The following is a 15305-nucleotide window of genomic DNA, read 5'->3' on the forward strand; positions in this document are numbered from 1 at the left end:
CGGAGTTACGAGCTTGTCCATAATTTATTTTTTCGGATCAAGCTTCTACCCCTGCAAATTATTTTTTTTCTCTCACATTTTTTATTCTCATGAATTATATTATTTAAAGTTGTTTGAAAACTGCGTTGCTCTTTAGAGGCCCAAATAAAAATATTTAGAACTATTCAATCTCCGCCGTTCTGTTTTTGCCAGAGTCAACTTGAACATATGGGGTTAAACTCTGGTTGGCCATTTTGATATTGAAACCGGGAGTTTTGGAGGTGTGCAACTAGTAAAATCAACTCAACCCTGGCTTTAGTTATATTATTATCAGCTCTGTTTTTCATACGCAACAAAGATTAACACGATGGTCTCTGTAAAACGGGAGAGAGAACTTGACTTGGATGACGACGAAGGTAGTTAACGATTTCAAACCGTGTATAACCTAACGCAAGCTAGTAACAAGCTGGTGTTTATTTCCAAACGTATATATTAATGTTTGCTTGCCCAGTTAGCCAGTTAACCTAAATAACATTGTAGGTAGGTAGCTAGTTCTAGCTGACTAATGTATTGTTAACTAGCTAAGATCCCAGCATCAAAAGTGTCCGTCTAGCTTTGCCAGAAGATACCGACCCTACCGTTACGATTGTTTACACTGAGCTGCACAGGGGTCGGGAACACAATACATTAAGACACGTCTTCTTTAATCAATCGAATGTATTTATTTATAAAGCCCTTTTTACATCAGCAGATGTCAAAATGTTATACAGAAACCCAGCCTAAAACCCCAAACAGCAATCAATGCAGATATAGAAGCATGGTGGCTAGGAAAAACTCCCTAGGAAGAAACCTAGAGAGGAACCAGGCTCTGAGGGGTGGCCAATCCTCTTCTGGCTGGGCCGGGTGGAGATTATAAGAGTACATGGCCATTTAAAGGCAGATTGTTCTTCAAGATATTCAAATGTTCATAGATGACCAGCAGGGTCAAATAATAATCACAGTGGTTGAGGAAGGTGCAAACAGTCAGTACCTCAGGAGTAAATGTCAGTTGGCTTTTCATAGCCGAGCGTCAAGAGGTCAACAGCAGGTGTGGTAGAGAGAGAGTTGAAAACAGCAGGTCCAGAACAAGGTAGCACGTCTGAACAGGTCAGTTGAAACTGGAGCAGCAGCACGACCAGGTGGACTGGGGACAGCCAAGAGTCATCAGGCCAGGTAGTCCTGAGGCATGATCCTAGGGCTCAGGTCCTCTGGGAGGGAGAGAGTGCATACTTAAATTCACACAGGACACCAGGTAAGATAGGAACTATTGCAGCATAGAAACTGGAGACAGGGATGGGTCGGGGGACACTGTGGCCCCGTCTGACGATGCCCCCAGACAGGGCCAACCAGGCAGGATATTACGCCACCCACTTTGCCAAAGCACAGCCCCCAAACCACTAGAGGGCTATCAACTTACCACCAACCTACTACGCTGAGTATAGCCCACGAAGATCTACTCCACCGCACTAGCCCGAGGGGGTGCAAAACCAGACAGGAAGATCACGTCTGTGACTCAGCCCACTTCTATAGTATATTGCAGATCGCACAATTTAATGTGCATCCCGCCACCTACTGTGCAGGGTGAAAACAGGATTCCCCAAAAATGTAACAAAAAATCAACTAAACGAACCAACTTTTCTGTTAAAAAATAAAACGGATCTGATCCCTACACGGGCTCAAAGGGAACCTGGGAGGGCGGGTCTTCCGGAGCCAGTACCCCTTGCAAGTCTTCAGATGTAAAATCATTACATCCCAAAAACATTTCTGCCGCAGCCACAATAATGTCCAGACTTCTTTGAGACTTGTGCCATACAGTTTATAACTGTGGCAATGAACACCACAAAATCCACCTTTATCTTTTGACTGGCAGCAAACATTTACTACAGGCTGTGGTGCATCCACTACCATATCTTCACTAGTGTCACTTGTTTTCTCAATTATTTTAATCGCCTCCGCTCTAACTTTTGCCACCTCAATCTCCTTCACCCTTATAGGGCACTCCAGGAACCCGGGATCATAATCCCCACCACAATTGCAACACTGTTGTCCTTCCACACACCGTTCTTCAGTATACTCTGTCAGGACTGACATACTTTCATATTTTTCTCCATTCACCCAGCGTGTCAGCGCCGGGCACCAACCACACCAGGAATTAACTTCAGGTATTCAGCCTGAACATCGGTCTTCACCCCTGAGATGACTCCTTTGACGGGTGCTCTACTCCGAAGTTCAAAACACAACATTTATGTTGTCCAGATTCTTTTGAGGCTCAGTGCAATCTTCCTCTGTTCTTCAGAAATACAATTAATCAAAATAAGACCACTCCTGGTCACTCTGACAGACTCCACTTTTCCCACAGCATATTTCACAATTTTCAACTCCTCAAACGGGTCTCCCACATATGTATCCTTACTCAACAAACGCATCCCAACAAGAAGCGATTCATTATCATACATACACATATACTCCAATTTCCTTTTTGTTCCAGTTTTCGCTACTACTGTTGGCCATTCAGAACATTCGTCTTCACCAACTTTGCTCGACGCGCTGCTTGATTCGAACAAGGCATCCACTTCCGCCATCTTTCTTTCAACAGGAGTTGAAGTATCAACTGTGTTCCTGTCGTGACATTGCACATGTAAAAAAAAAACTACATTAAGACACATTGAAGCCTGGGTCAGAAAAAATTATGTATATAAACCCTGGATTGCTGACGCTATGTATTGGCTGTTGAGAGGCTTTAGTCACCGGTCGGCCATATTGGAACTCCCCAGTAGGAGCAATCCCCCATAGGAATGAATGGAATTCTACATTACTTCAGTTAAATGTTTCAAGGACAAAATTACATGTATTTGTTTTGTTGTAGTGGGGACAGTAACATAAATACTTTAAGGAAAATGTGTTTTATATATTTTTCGTTTTTATGTTAAGCTCACATCTCAGTACTAGCTGTGCCACTAGAGATTCTGGGTTTGAGTCCAGGCTCTGTCGCAGCAGGCCGCGACCGGGAGACCCATGGGGCGGCGCACAAATGGCCCAGCGTCGTCCGGGTTAGGAGATGGTTTGGCCGACAGGGATTTCCTTGTCCCATCGCGCACTAGCGACTACTGTGGCGGGCCGGGCGCAGTGCACGCTGACACGGTTGCCAGGTGTACGGTGTTTCCTCCAACACATTGGTGCGGCTGGCTTCCAGGTTAAGTGGGCATTGTGTCAAGAAGCAGTGCGGTTGGGTTGTGTTTCGGAGGACGCACAGCTCTTGACCTTCGCCTCTCCTGAGTCCATATGGAGTTGCAGTGAGGAGACAAGACTGTCACTACCAATTGGATACCACGAAATTGGGTGTATGACTTTGTGACTGTGGTAACTAGTGACGACCACAGGGGGGGGGGGAATAAATAAAAAAAATACAGCGACCCCCCCCCCGTCATCTAGTGTTTATACACATCAGGTTGGAAAACGTACCACAATGCAGGGCTGGGATATGCCACTGAATTCCAAATTTTACTTTTATCTCCACCGCTTCACTGAGAAGATTGAAATACTGCTAATTTCCCCGGAAAATTGTCATTTTCGTCCTCATGCTAGATACCAGTAGCCACTGTCATTGAGGTACATTTTCCAACTCGTATCTCGCTCCGGCTCCACGGTGTCTTATGCTTCGATCACACCGACAGCATCATTGCATTTTGGCACACCAGAATTACACTAATTTTCAATGAAACGCTGCGTTTCAGATGCAGTTTGCAGTGTGTTCGGTGAGGTGCATACGTATGCGTGGATGTCTTGACAGAAATGGTAGCAGAAGGTGAATGTTGAATTTTTGGTGCATACATATCCAGATGATGCTGCATACTATTTTGCGCCAAACGCTGTCAGTGTGTTCGAAGCGTTAATGTAACCATGACTGTGTTCCGAACTCAGCGCAGTTCAAGCGTAATGGTATAGTAAATATCTTCTGGCAACTTCTAGCTCAGTTAGTGTTACCCACAGGCCTTTTGTAAACAGAAATCTCTGGTGTAACGTAGCTAATGTTAACTAGATACCTACGATTGTTGTCATTGCTAGGCATCAAATTAGCGAGTTACACTGAATTGTTTGTTGATATGTTCTTTGTTTTATAGCTACAGTGCCTGTGAAAGTTGGCCGTTCATCCGAGGATCGCAGAAGTCGCCACTGTCCCTACCTCGACACAATCAATAGGTAACGTTAAACGTCCACTGGTTTTAACACTGAATGTGTAATATTTGTCATTCACCTCTAACACCTCTGTCTTCAGGAGTGTGCTTGACTTTGATTTTGAGAAGCTGTGCTCCATCTCGCTCTCCCACATCAACGTCTATGCTTGTCTCATCTGTGGGAAATACTTCCAAGGTAAATCATCCAATACTTCAGATTAACGTTGTTACCTCCCTCCCTACCTGAAAAATGTTCAGAAATGATTTGACCTAAACTGGTGTGTGTGTCTCTTCCAGGTAGAGGTCTGAAGTCCCATGCCTATACTCACAGTGTGCAGTTCACCCACCATGTGTTCCTCAATCTGCACACACTTAAGTTCTACTGTCTGCCAGATAACTACGAGATCATTGACTCATCGCTGGAAGACATCACGGTGGGTCCACAGAGATGGGTTTGCACACATTAACCCTGTAATAAGACCATTTCAGAGGTGTCAGATGCATTAATTCAAACATGCACTGATTAAATGGTGCTAAACCAATAGTTCTGAAATAAAGTTGAACAGTTTATGTTCAGCCATGGTTTGTGCAATAATGGAGGTGGTCATATATTTTTGTTCTTTGTGTTTAGTATGTACTGAAGCCCACATTCACCAGACAGCACATCTCTGGATTGGACAAGCAGGGCAAGCTGTATCGAGCCTATGATGGCACCACCTATCTGCCTGGCATAGTGGGGCTCAACAACATCAAGGCTAATGACTACGCTAATGTGGTGCTGCAGGTAAGACTGTTATCCACCACAGAGTATCCACTGGTGAATCAGACCTCTCACCATTCACATGCTGCTTAACCTTTTCCTGTGTGATGATCAGCCATGTGACTCAGTTGGTAGAGCATGGCGCTCGCAACACCAGGGTTGTGGGTTCGATTTCCACAGGGGACCGGTACGAAAATGTATGCACTCACTACTAAGTATCCCTCTGGATAAGAGCGTCTGCTAAATTTCTAAATTGTAAAATGATTATGGTGAGCTGTCTTTAACCCTTCAGGCCCTGTCCAATGTGCCCCCACTGCGGAACTACTTTCTGGAAGAGGAGAATTACTGCGGCATCCGTAGGCCACCTGGTGACATCATGTTCCTGCTGGTGCAGCGATTCGGTGAGCTGATGCGCAAGCTGTGGAACCCCCGGAACTTCAAGGCCCACGTGTCACCCCACGAGATGTTGCAGGCCGTAGTGCTGTGTAGCAAGAAGAACTTCCAGATCACCAAGCAAGGCAGGATTTTATTATATCACATTCAGTTAGGCCGAGAGCCTTGTTTCTCAAGAACAAAATGTTTTTAGTACAGTAAAATGTATGTGTTGCCCTTTGTTGCAAATAAGCAAATCTGCTGATTGGTCTCTGTCCTGCAGGGGATGCTGTGGACTTTCTGTCCTGGTTCATGAACGCTCTGCACGGTGCACTGGGAGGAACCAAGAAGAAACCTTGTGAGTGGGAGGTGGAGGGGACTGATGACTGGGGTCGAGGGAGTGATGTTGGGGAAGGATATGACTTAATCCTTTTTCATTGTCCTTATAAGTCAGTGTTGTCTGCCTCACTGTACAACCTGTGATATTAACAAAGATATCTCCCTCTTCTTTCTCATCTCTTGCCAATATAGCAAGCCTCACCAAAGTGTTCCAAGGTTCCATGCGTATATTCTCCAAGAAGCTTCCTCACCCAGATTTGGCGAGTGGCTTATTGTCAGACCTTTGTAAAAGGAAGACTGCATCATTGTATCAAAGTTTAAATCTTTACTTGTGAATTCATGACTTCAATATGATTACAGATTTTAAAAGCTAAATTGTTAATGTTACATGCTTTTCTCTCTCCAGCCACCAGAAGAGAAGGTGGCTCTGCTGTTGAAGGAGGAGTACCAGGAGGAGATGTCAGAGTCCACCTTCCTCTTCCTGACCCTTGACCTTCCCACAGCCCCACTGTACAAGGATGAGAAGGAGCAGCTCATCATCCCACAGGTTCCCCTCTTCAACATCCTGGCCAAGTTTAACGGCAACACAGAGAAGGTACTGCCCTCAAACTCCTACTTACATTAGCTCAGAGGATTAGCACTCCTATCTTCAAGCCAACCATCTCTCCCACCAAGTTAAATGAAAAGTAGCCTCAGAAGCCTAGGCTTCTCACGTTTTGTTTGAAAGCCTCAAACAAAAAAAACGTGACGGGTGGGCTAGATGGAAACTAGTGATGCGTTGCCACTTATTAAGCCAAACAAATATTTAGCATGACTTGCTCTACCAACCAATGTTGTTTCTGAATTTTTTTCTGACTTGCATCAAGCTAGCTACCATAGGATACAAAACTAATGCTGCATAGGTTATTAAAACAAAAGTGAGTGTTAACAGCCAGCGCTCCCATCCTAAGCAAAATCTTTCAAATGTCGAGTCAACGAGACAAGATTTGGAAGGATGGCCTGTGAGACTTCAGCTTCTGTTTGACATAATCTTAAGTGCTTTATCACCTCTTGATTTTCCTCACCTCTTTGCCCTTTCCTCTGGTCCCTTCACACTCCTGTTTTCTTTTAGGAGTATAAAACCTACAAAGAGAATTTCCTCAAAAGGTTCCAGTTGCTCAAGCTGCCTCCCTATCTCATCTTCTGCATCAAGAGGTTCACCAAGAACAACTTCTTTGTGGAGAAGAACCCCACCATCGTCAACTTTCCCATCACGTAAGAGACTGTTGCATACTTTCCCCATGTACTCAATGGTAATTTAGCATCATGCTCAGCCTGATGAGTTCATGTCTGTGTTTTTGACTCCTTGCATTTGCTCCTTGACCAGGAACGTAGACCTTCGTGAGTACCTGACAGAAGAGGCACAGGTCACAGAGAAGAACACCACCTATGACCTGGTGGCCAACGTGGTGCACGATGGGAAGCCCACTGAGGGGGCATACAGAATACATGTCCTGCATCATGTAAGTGACAGCTGCATTTTCCGAACTTTCTCCTAGTGTACTCTAGAGGTGCACATTTGCAGAGCTTTAGATGTGCAGTATTTTATGACATTGTGAAATAAATACTCATCCTGTTCAGTTATTGGTGCTAATGTGTGCCTTTTTTTTTGGTCACTGAAGGGAACTGGGAAGTGGTACGAGCTCCAGGACTTGCAGGTGACAGATATCCTGCCCCAGATGATCACACTGTCGGAGGCATACATTCAGGTAAGCTCTATTGTGTCACATTCACCACTGATTATACCATATGCTGTTCTCTAATTTACAGGTTTATGTCTAGATAAGTTACTGACTCCCTGTAACTGTCAGTTATGTTGATGTGTGGTTCTGTGTTCCAGATTTGGAAAAGAAGAGAGAACGAAGATGACACAACTAACCACACAGGGGCGTGAATAAGGCATTGAAAGATTGATTGTACAGGAGAGAGATGTCAGACGAGCCCCAAAAAGCCACTAGAGTGGAACTGGACACTGTTCAAGATGACCTCAGGGTAAGCCCCCACCACATGAGGACCAGGACTTTTTATTGGTGGATTTTGGATAGAGAAAACAAAGTCTAATATTTTTTGTTCTTCAACTTCTAACTGTAAATGGTGGAATAAACCAGCTTTGAAATGTGTTTCCAGTCATTAATATTATATGTTTTACCTTTTTGGATGAAATGTATTGATTTGGGTTGGGTCTTTTATTTATTTTATTTGTGAAACAAGGAAGTAAAAACAAGAAATAAAATGTTGACATTACCAAACAGTTTGGGTTGCAAAAGGATGTTCCTATTGTAAGCATTATAGGATAAATACTCACATGTACATTTAGTTGGATCACAAAAATGAAATCTAACAATTGTACATTAAATGAAGGTAATGCATTATTAAAATGTTCACATTACTGATTTCTCAACAGGGCACTTAAATTTACTGTACTATGTTCTTCCTGATTATGACTGATTTTATATGAAGATACTATTACCTACCTTTATTACAGACAACTGAAAAGTCACATTTCAAATGTAAATTGTTATACTTGTGGATATGTGCTTAAATAGGTCCAATATTATTTAAAGTCAATTATTTACATTGCTTGACTAAATGACTTACTGTACTCATAACAGCCTACCCAGTGCAAATCAAACCTGACATCAAATCATCTCAGTGCTACAACAGCCTACCAGAAGTGAAAATCAAGGAATTAAATACACAAACATTTTACTCAAATTGCTCAGTGCAATATCAGATGACCTGTAAAATGAAATTGACAAAATATTTAATTTCAACTGTGGCAAAGAAAAGTCATTAAAGGCAATAGTGCAATACTAAAACATATATTTGGCAGTTAATAAATGCAGATAAATCATCAGCTTCATCCATGGAGGGAGAACTCTGGGAGTGGTTCTCAGCTCTAGTTCCTCATCAACTTCTGGCAGAAGTCTACCATCTGGAGTTGTTTCAAAATAAAACCAGATCAGAAATAAGGCAGCGAAACATTGTTGTGGGTCGAGTTGTTTTTCAGACAATACACCACGGCAGACATGACTTGTACTATATTTTTAGTTTACTTATAGCTTAGGTTGTATTAGATAAGACCATGGCCCAGTTTCCCAAAAACATCTCAAGGCTAAGTTCGTTAGAACCTTCGTAGGAGCATAGTTAAATCACCAAGCTGTTAACGTTGCACTTAATCAAATCTAAGGAAGTCGTAGCCTGCTACAGACGTGCTCACATTTGTTGGCATCCCTCCACAAAAAAACATGCACAATTCTCTGTAATAACTTGAAACTGACAAAAGTAATTGGCATCCACCATTGTTCATTGTTCAATCTGGGGTTGATTTTCCTATTGCGGACACGCCCAGGGAGGTTGGCTACAGTTCCATGGACCTTAAACTTCTTAATAATATTTGCAACTGTTGTCACAGGAACATCAAGCTGCTTGGAGATGGTCTTGTAGCCTTTACCTTTACCATGCTTGTCTAATATTTCCTTTCTGATCTCCTCAGACAAATCTCTCCTTTGCATTCTCTGGTCCATGTTCAGTGTGGTGCACACAATGATACCAAACAGCACAGTGACTACTTTTATCCATTTAAATAGCCCGAATGACTGATTACAAGATTGGAGACGTGTGATACTAATTAAAGAAACTAATTCATTTGAAATATCCCTATAATCCAATTATTTATATTTTCTATGGGGTACCAACAAATGTGTCCAGGCTATTTTAGAATATCTTTGTAGAATAAGCAATAATTCATCTCTTTTCACAGCTTCATTCTATGACATACCAAGGCATGCAAGTATACATGATAAAATAGCTTTTAATTTCATCACTTTTCAGGAGGAATTAAGCATTATTTCAATGAGCTGTAAGGGTACCAGCTGTTGTCGTTAGTTTGTCGTTAGATGCTTTTATACACAGAAGATCTTCGCTAAACATGGAATCACATGGTTTATCCGTCTCTGTGACCACCAATAAAAAAAACTAAGTTGAATAAAGTTGACTACAAATACAAAGTTGCCAATGTCTTTGCAGTCGATACAAACAAGCAACGTACAGTATAACATATTGAAATAACTGATTGAACATGAAATGTAGGCCGAGTTATTTTGCTACTTGTAGGCTACTGTCTAATTAATCTCAATATTTCATGATGTGTAGCCTAGCAAGTGCGCAATAATGTGCCAAATCGGTTATTTAGTGCATTTTGATTGGGTAAGCATTATAATTAGCCACGTCAATATTTACAGCCGTAGGTGGAAATATCTCTCTAGGTGCTGATCCGTCAGTATTGTGAAATAATTCTAATGTTAAAGATTTGAAAGGAGAAACCTGATCCGAGAGCAGCACTAGTATCGACACACGCTCCAACGACACACTTAGCGACCGCTCTCTCTGCATGGTTTTGGGAAACGCATGTTACATCTACGATCGTTGTAGGAAAGATGCATCGTTAAAAACACTCGTTCTATTGCCATCGGGAAACCGGGCCCATGGCAGATCTAGTTTACTTACACCACACCCCTGAGCAGTTTTCAAGTCCTTGCAGATGTAACTGGGTCCCCAGGTACACTGGTTCTTCCCCAGAAGATGCTGCTCTTTCACAGCAACACACATATCAGCTCTCTGGAGGACAAAGAGATATACACTGAGTGTATAAAACATTAGAAACACCTTATTAATATTGAGTTGAACCCCCTTTTGCTCTCAGAACAGCCTCAATATGTCGAGGGCATGCTCTACAAGGTGTCAAAAGCGTTCCACAGGGATGCTGGCCCAGTTTGACTCCAATGCTTCCACAGTTGTGTCAAGTTGTTTGGATGTCTTTTGGGTGGTGAACCATTCTTGACACACATGGGAAACTGTTGAGCGTGAAAAACTCATAACCCTGTTCAAAGGCACTTAAATATTTTTCACCTTTTGAATGGCACACATACACAATCCATGTTTCAAGGCTTAAAAATCCTTCTTTAACCTGTCTCCTCCCCTTCATCTAGACTGATTGAAGTGGACTTAAAAAGTGACTGGGATGATCAATAAAGGATCATCCCATTCACCTGGTCAGTCTCATGGAACGAGGAGGTGTTCCTAATGTTTTGTACACTCAGTACAAAGTTTTGTATAGTCAGCTGATATCCGTATTTTACATTTATTTAACTAGGCAAGTCAGTTAAGAACAAATTCTTATTTACAATGACAGCCTACACCGGCCAAACCCGGACGACGCTGGGCCAATTGTGCGCCGCCATATGGGACTCCCAATCATGGCCGGTTGTGATACAGCCTGGAATCGAACCAGGGTGTCTGTAGTGAAGCCTCAAGCACCGAGATGCAGTGCCTTAGACCGCTGCACCACTCTGGAGCCCATACTAACTAAGACAAGACTCAGTCATCTTACACACAATCAAACCACTTGTCAATGGGACAGTGGTCATGGTTAGTAATTAGAAGAAGTGGTCTGGGGATTATAGACACTGTAGAATCAGAGGAGGACCCTCTCCTACGGCTGGATGGGAATGGTTTAATTACCTCGCATGTATCCGGAGCATCCATTTGGCTTCCCAGAACCTTCTGTAGTCTGAGACCGTAGATTTTGGTGAACATTTCACACTGGATAGAACACAAAGACAGGCACAATGAAACTGACGTCAATGCTTTAAACACAACTGAAAGCTTTTTGCTATATCTTACGGTGACTACAGCAGAGAGCACTATATTTAGGCCTATTCTCCTTCTACTGGTAGTAGAGGAAACTTGCGTAAGCTCTGTGGGGCTTCTCATACACTAAATAAACATGTAGGGGCTAAGGGGTGGATGTAGGGCATAGGGGCTGGGCAGACCTTGGGGATGGCATTGGGGTGCTGCAGGCAGACAGACTGGAGGAAAGAGGAGGTCTGAGGTTCAGTGGCGTTGAGACCCAGGTGTAGCCGGCTCAGAACCGCCAGCGTACGGCAGGAATCACAGTCAGAGGGGAGGGGCATCTCTGGAGAGGAGGGTCAGGGTTACAGAGGGCTACAATGTGGAAGAGCAGTGCCAAGGGAGACAGAGATAATCTACAGATCAAGGAGAGCATGAACGATGAGGGTAGAAGAGGAGAGAGTAGAAAGGAAATGTGTAGCCCACATAGTCATATCAGTATGAGACCACACACATATAACCTTATGATTGAAACGAGAGCTCTGGTCTGACCAAATCACCCCACTCACCCATGCTGGGGGTCTCCTGGAACAGACACAGGTGCAGCAGGGCACAGATGGAGTGAGGGGCGGCTGACGACAGCAGAAAGTCAACAATCTCCTTTCCATACTTGTTGATGAAGTCCTCACACTTGTCTTTGTAGCTTGCAGGTAGGAGGCCACACACCTCATCCATTAGCTTCACTATGGCATCCTGTAAAGGTCAAGGGTGTCCAACAAAATGTGTCTGCGTGTTAGTGAGTGTGGACACTTGTGAGAAAAATATAGACTTAATATAGACTTATTGAGAGAGTTACCTCAGTCCTCTCTGTAGGCAACATGCTCTCCAGTTTCTTCATAAGATAAACACAAAAGGTACACTGTGGGCTGATCTGCACCTAGAGAGGAGATCAGCTGGTGAGAGAGCATTCAGTGCAGACAGAAAAATTACAAATCATGCAGAACTAGAAAAACACATTGACAAAAACAAAGAAGGGCAGGGAAGAGACTTCCATTCCTAGACTGTACAAAAGTTCAGCTCTCACACTCACCTCTGGGCTGGTGCCTGAGTCAAGTACAGCATTCGAAAGATGGATGTCAGTGAAAGTGGGAGGAAGCGGTTCAGGCGCTCTTCTCTCTGAGCGGACAGCACACAGGCCCAGAACCATACACGTCTCACCTGGCTTCTACAGATATGAAGGAGAAAGACAATTGAAAAGTCCTTATGTTATAGAATAACAACATTATTGCCCATGATACAATGTAGGAACATTTTTGGATGGTTACGTTGTAAACCAGACTTCCCTTTCTCTGCATGTTTGCAGTTCTCAGGCACTCACCAGTATGCCAGTGAGGTACTGGAGGGCTTGGGGCAGGTACATATGCACCTGGGACATACAGTGGCTTTTCGCCTCATCTATGGGGAGGCGCTGACACAGGGCATCCAGGGTGTTGTGGATCAGCTCCTAAACAATTAACATAGGGACATATACAGTTACAGTACACTATTGGTGGCTCACTTTGTTATGGGGTGAGATGCACAATGACATGTCAATTTGACATCCTTCTAGTAGACTTTGTTTCAAGCGCAGAGTTCAACATAATGTAGTCTCTGTTGACTATACTGTAAGGGAGTTGCTGCAAGATATGGTATTCTATATTTGCACAATAAACGGGAACTGAAAGATGGGGGGGGTGAGATGGGAACAATAAACGGAAACTGAAAGATGGGGGGGGGGGGGGGGGGGGTGAGACCAGAAGGCTTTTTTCATATTTACTTGAAGTACCACTTTCTGGTCAGGGTGTTATCTCTGGCTACAACAATAAAATGAGAGAAGACATACTTCAGCAGAATGGGTACTCACCTGGGTGTCAGTGTTGGAGATCATGTCTGTGAATAGCTCAATGATCTGGCTGCAGTCTGAGCAGATGTCAGTTGTCTGGTAGATGGGGAAGGTCAGAGGTGAGAGGTCAGCGAGTAACTATCAATTAACATTTTCAGTCATAACCCCCTACATCTCTAACCTAACAACCACATGCTCTACAGTTCAGGTATGGAATCTCTGATGAAAAAATGCACACCACAACAACTGTCTTTCTGAAGTTGAAAAATAACTTGTTTCGAGTGTGTGAAAGTACAGGCTTGGTGAAACAGGCTTGGTGTTACTAGAAATATGTGGCCAAGATATGGAGTTTTCAATAGATGTGATGAATGCTTTATGAACCAAGTACTGGGCTATATTCCCTAGAATAGAGAATACAAGTTATACAATTGGTAACTGTTAACAGGGAACTACTTGAGTTAATCGGTGTAGTTTCCATCAAACCTGGTCCTGGAGGAGACATGTTAGATCTGTTGGTTTCACACATAGTCATTTATATCTTACTGAGGACAGCTGTGTGATGCCCAACTTGGGCCTGGTAGGCTCACCGATGACCATGGTCTCACCTGTGAAGATCCCACAGTTTAGTTTGTTAGTATAAATAAAAGTTGTTAACTAGGTCAGATGCAGACTTTAGTACGAGACATCATTTCTATTCAGATATTGGAACAAGGCACTAGCCTGGGTGCCAGTCTTGTTTCTGCCCTCTTGCCAACGGCTATGTTTCCATTAACTTGTCCAGAGATTTTTTTTCTTCCGCCATTTAGAACGTTTGGATGTACTGCCAAATTCCCTAAAACGACATTGGAGGCAGCTTATGGTAGAGATATTAACATTAAATTATCTGGCAAGAGCTCTGGTGGACATTCCTGCAGTCAGCATTCCAATTGCACCCTCCCTCAAAACTTGAGACATCTGTGGCATTGTGTTGTGTGACAAAACTGCACATTATAAAGTGTCCTTTTATTGTTCTCAGCACAAGGTGCACCTGTGTAATGATCATGCTGTTTAGTCAGCTTCTTGATATGCCTCACCTGTCAGGTGGATGGATTATCTTGGCAAAGGATAAATGCTCACTAACAGGGATGTAAACAATTTTGTGCACAACATTTTCGACAAATAAGCTTTTTGTGATTTTTTTTTATTTCAGCTCAAGAAATGTATACCATTCTGTTAAGAACCAGACCGCATCATGTGCCAAATTTAAAACAGACCTAATGTATTGCTGCAATAGTTGCAGCGAATATGGTATTCTATATTTGCACAGTAAACGGGAACTGAAAGATGGGGGAGGAAAGGTGACACCAGAACACTTTTTTCATATTTACCTATATCTCGGGCTACAAAATGGGAGTTGCATAAAGAGACTGGTATACTAATCTGGCAAGAACCAGACTGCATCATGTCCCAAGTATTGAACAGGCCTAATGTATTCTACGTTTTGCAAAGAAAAACCCACTGGGCATGGACGTCAATTCAACGTTTATCCACGTTGGTTCAACCAGTATGTGCCTAGTGGGAATTAAGCAAAAATATCTTCCATGATCTGGCATTACTAATTGAAGAAAAAAGCACTGTGGTCAAAATCTGAAAATAGCACGACTGCTTCATAGCGCAGTTTTAACTGATGTATTTGTGCAGAATCCAAGTCTAATTTTGTAACTGTTAATATATAGTGACAGCGACTCGTTAGACAAGGAAGGGTTTGCCAAAAAGACTGTAAACATAGAAGAATATATATGAGCTAGTCAAGTAGCTACTTACCAATACAAAAAGATGCCATGAAGATCAAGACAATAAATTGTAAAAACGCCATTGTAAGGGAGGACAGAGAATGATTTACAGTCGGCCCTGTATAAAAGTGACCGTAGTATGATCTTTCTGACGGCTATGAGTACGGAAGCACAGATTAGAGACGGAATAATGCGTTTAGGCCATAGAGTTAGATAGAGGACTCTAGTGCCCCAAAGTATATGTTAGCATAGGCAGCGCCATTGAGGACTTTCATAATTTTGAAATTGTCAACTGGGTGGGACTTCCTATGACAGCG

General features: G+C 42.9%; 2 protein-coding genes across 2 annotated transcripts; one reads left to right on the top strand and one right to left on the bottom strand.

Annotated features, from left to right (window-relative positions):
* The first annotated feature begins 239 nt into the window (after positions 1-239).
* LOC120024353 (U4/U6.U5 tri-snRNP-associated protein 2-like) lies at positions 240-8075 on the top strand. The gene is made up of 13 exons (XM_038968613.1): positions 240-395; positions 4140-4218; positions 4295-4389; positions 4491-4627; positions 4825-4977; positions 5246-5471; positions 5609-5683; positions 5857-5924; positions 6071-6259; positions 6776-6918; positions 7031-7166; positions 7326-7412; positions 7544-8075. Exons 1-13 carry the CDS (start codon positions 347-349, stop codon positions 7595-7597), a joined length of 1491 nt encoding a protein of 496 aa, XP_038824541.1. The 5' UTR covers positions 240-346; the 3' UTR covers positions 7598-8075.
* Positions 7867-15172, bottom strand: LOC120024444 (prosaposin-like). Its single transcript, XM_038968716.1, has 11 exons — positions 15020-15172; positions 13760-13821; positions 13238-13312; positions 12713-12838; positions 12425-12559; positions 12191-12271; positions 11904-12087; positions 11538-11680; positions 11227-11307; positions 10213-10323; positions 7867-8638 (listed from the first exon to the last, which is right to left on the bottom strand). Exons 1-11 carry the CDS (start codon positions 15069-15071, stop codon positions 8603-8605), a joined length of 1086 nt encoding a protein of 361 aa, XP_038824644.1. The 5' UTR covers positions 15072-15172; the 3' UTR covers positions 7867-8602.
* Between the last annotated feature and the right edge of the window lie 133 nt (positions 15173-15305).

The sequence above is a fragment of the Salvelinus namaycush genome, chromosome 1 (assembly GCF_016432855.1).
Source record: "Salvelinus namaycush isolate Seneca chromosome 1, SaNama_1.0, whole genome shotgun sequence".
NCBI classification, from domain to species: Eukaryota; Metazoa; Chordata; class Actinopteri; order Salmoniformes; family Salmonidae; genus Salvelinus; species Salvelinus namaycush.

What these genes read in the sequence shown, in the direction of transcription:
- LOC120024444 (XM_038968716.1), bottom strand. Translation starts at nt 15,071, where the DNA reads ATGGCGTTTTTACAATTTATTGTCTTGATCTTCATGGCATCTTTTTGT. An exon ending in AGTACCTCACTGGCATACTG is followed by an intron (nt 12,560 to 12,712) that starts GTGAGTGCCTGA and finishes TCATATCTGTAG; the next exon opens with AAGCCAGGTGAGACGTGTAT. An exon ending in TGCCTACAGAGAGGACTGAG is followed by an intron (nt 12,088 to 12,190) that starts GTAACTCTCTCA and finishes TGACCTTTACAG; the next exon opens with GATGCCATAGTGAAGCTAAT.
- LOC120024353 (XM_038968613.1), top strand. Translation starts at nt 347, where the DNA reads ATGGTCTCTGTAAAACGGGAGAGAGAACTTGACTTGGATGACGACGAA. An exon ending in TGACTTGGATGACGACGAAG is followed by an intron (nt 396 to 4,139) that starts GTAGTTAACGAT and finishes TTTGTTTTATAG; the next exon opens with CTACAGTGCCTGTGAAAGTT. An exon ending in GAATACATGTCCTGCATCAT is followed by an intron (nt 7,167 to 7,325) that starts GTAAGTGACAGC and finishes TGGTCACTGAAG; the next exon opens with GGAACTGGGAAGTGGTACGA.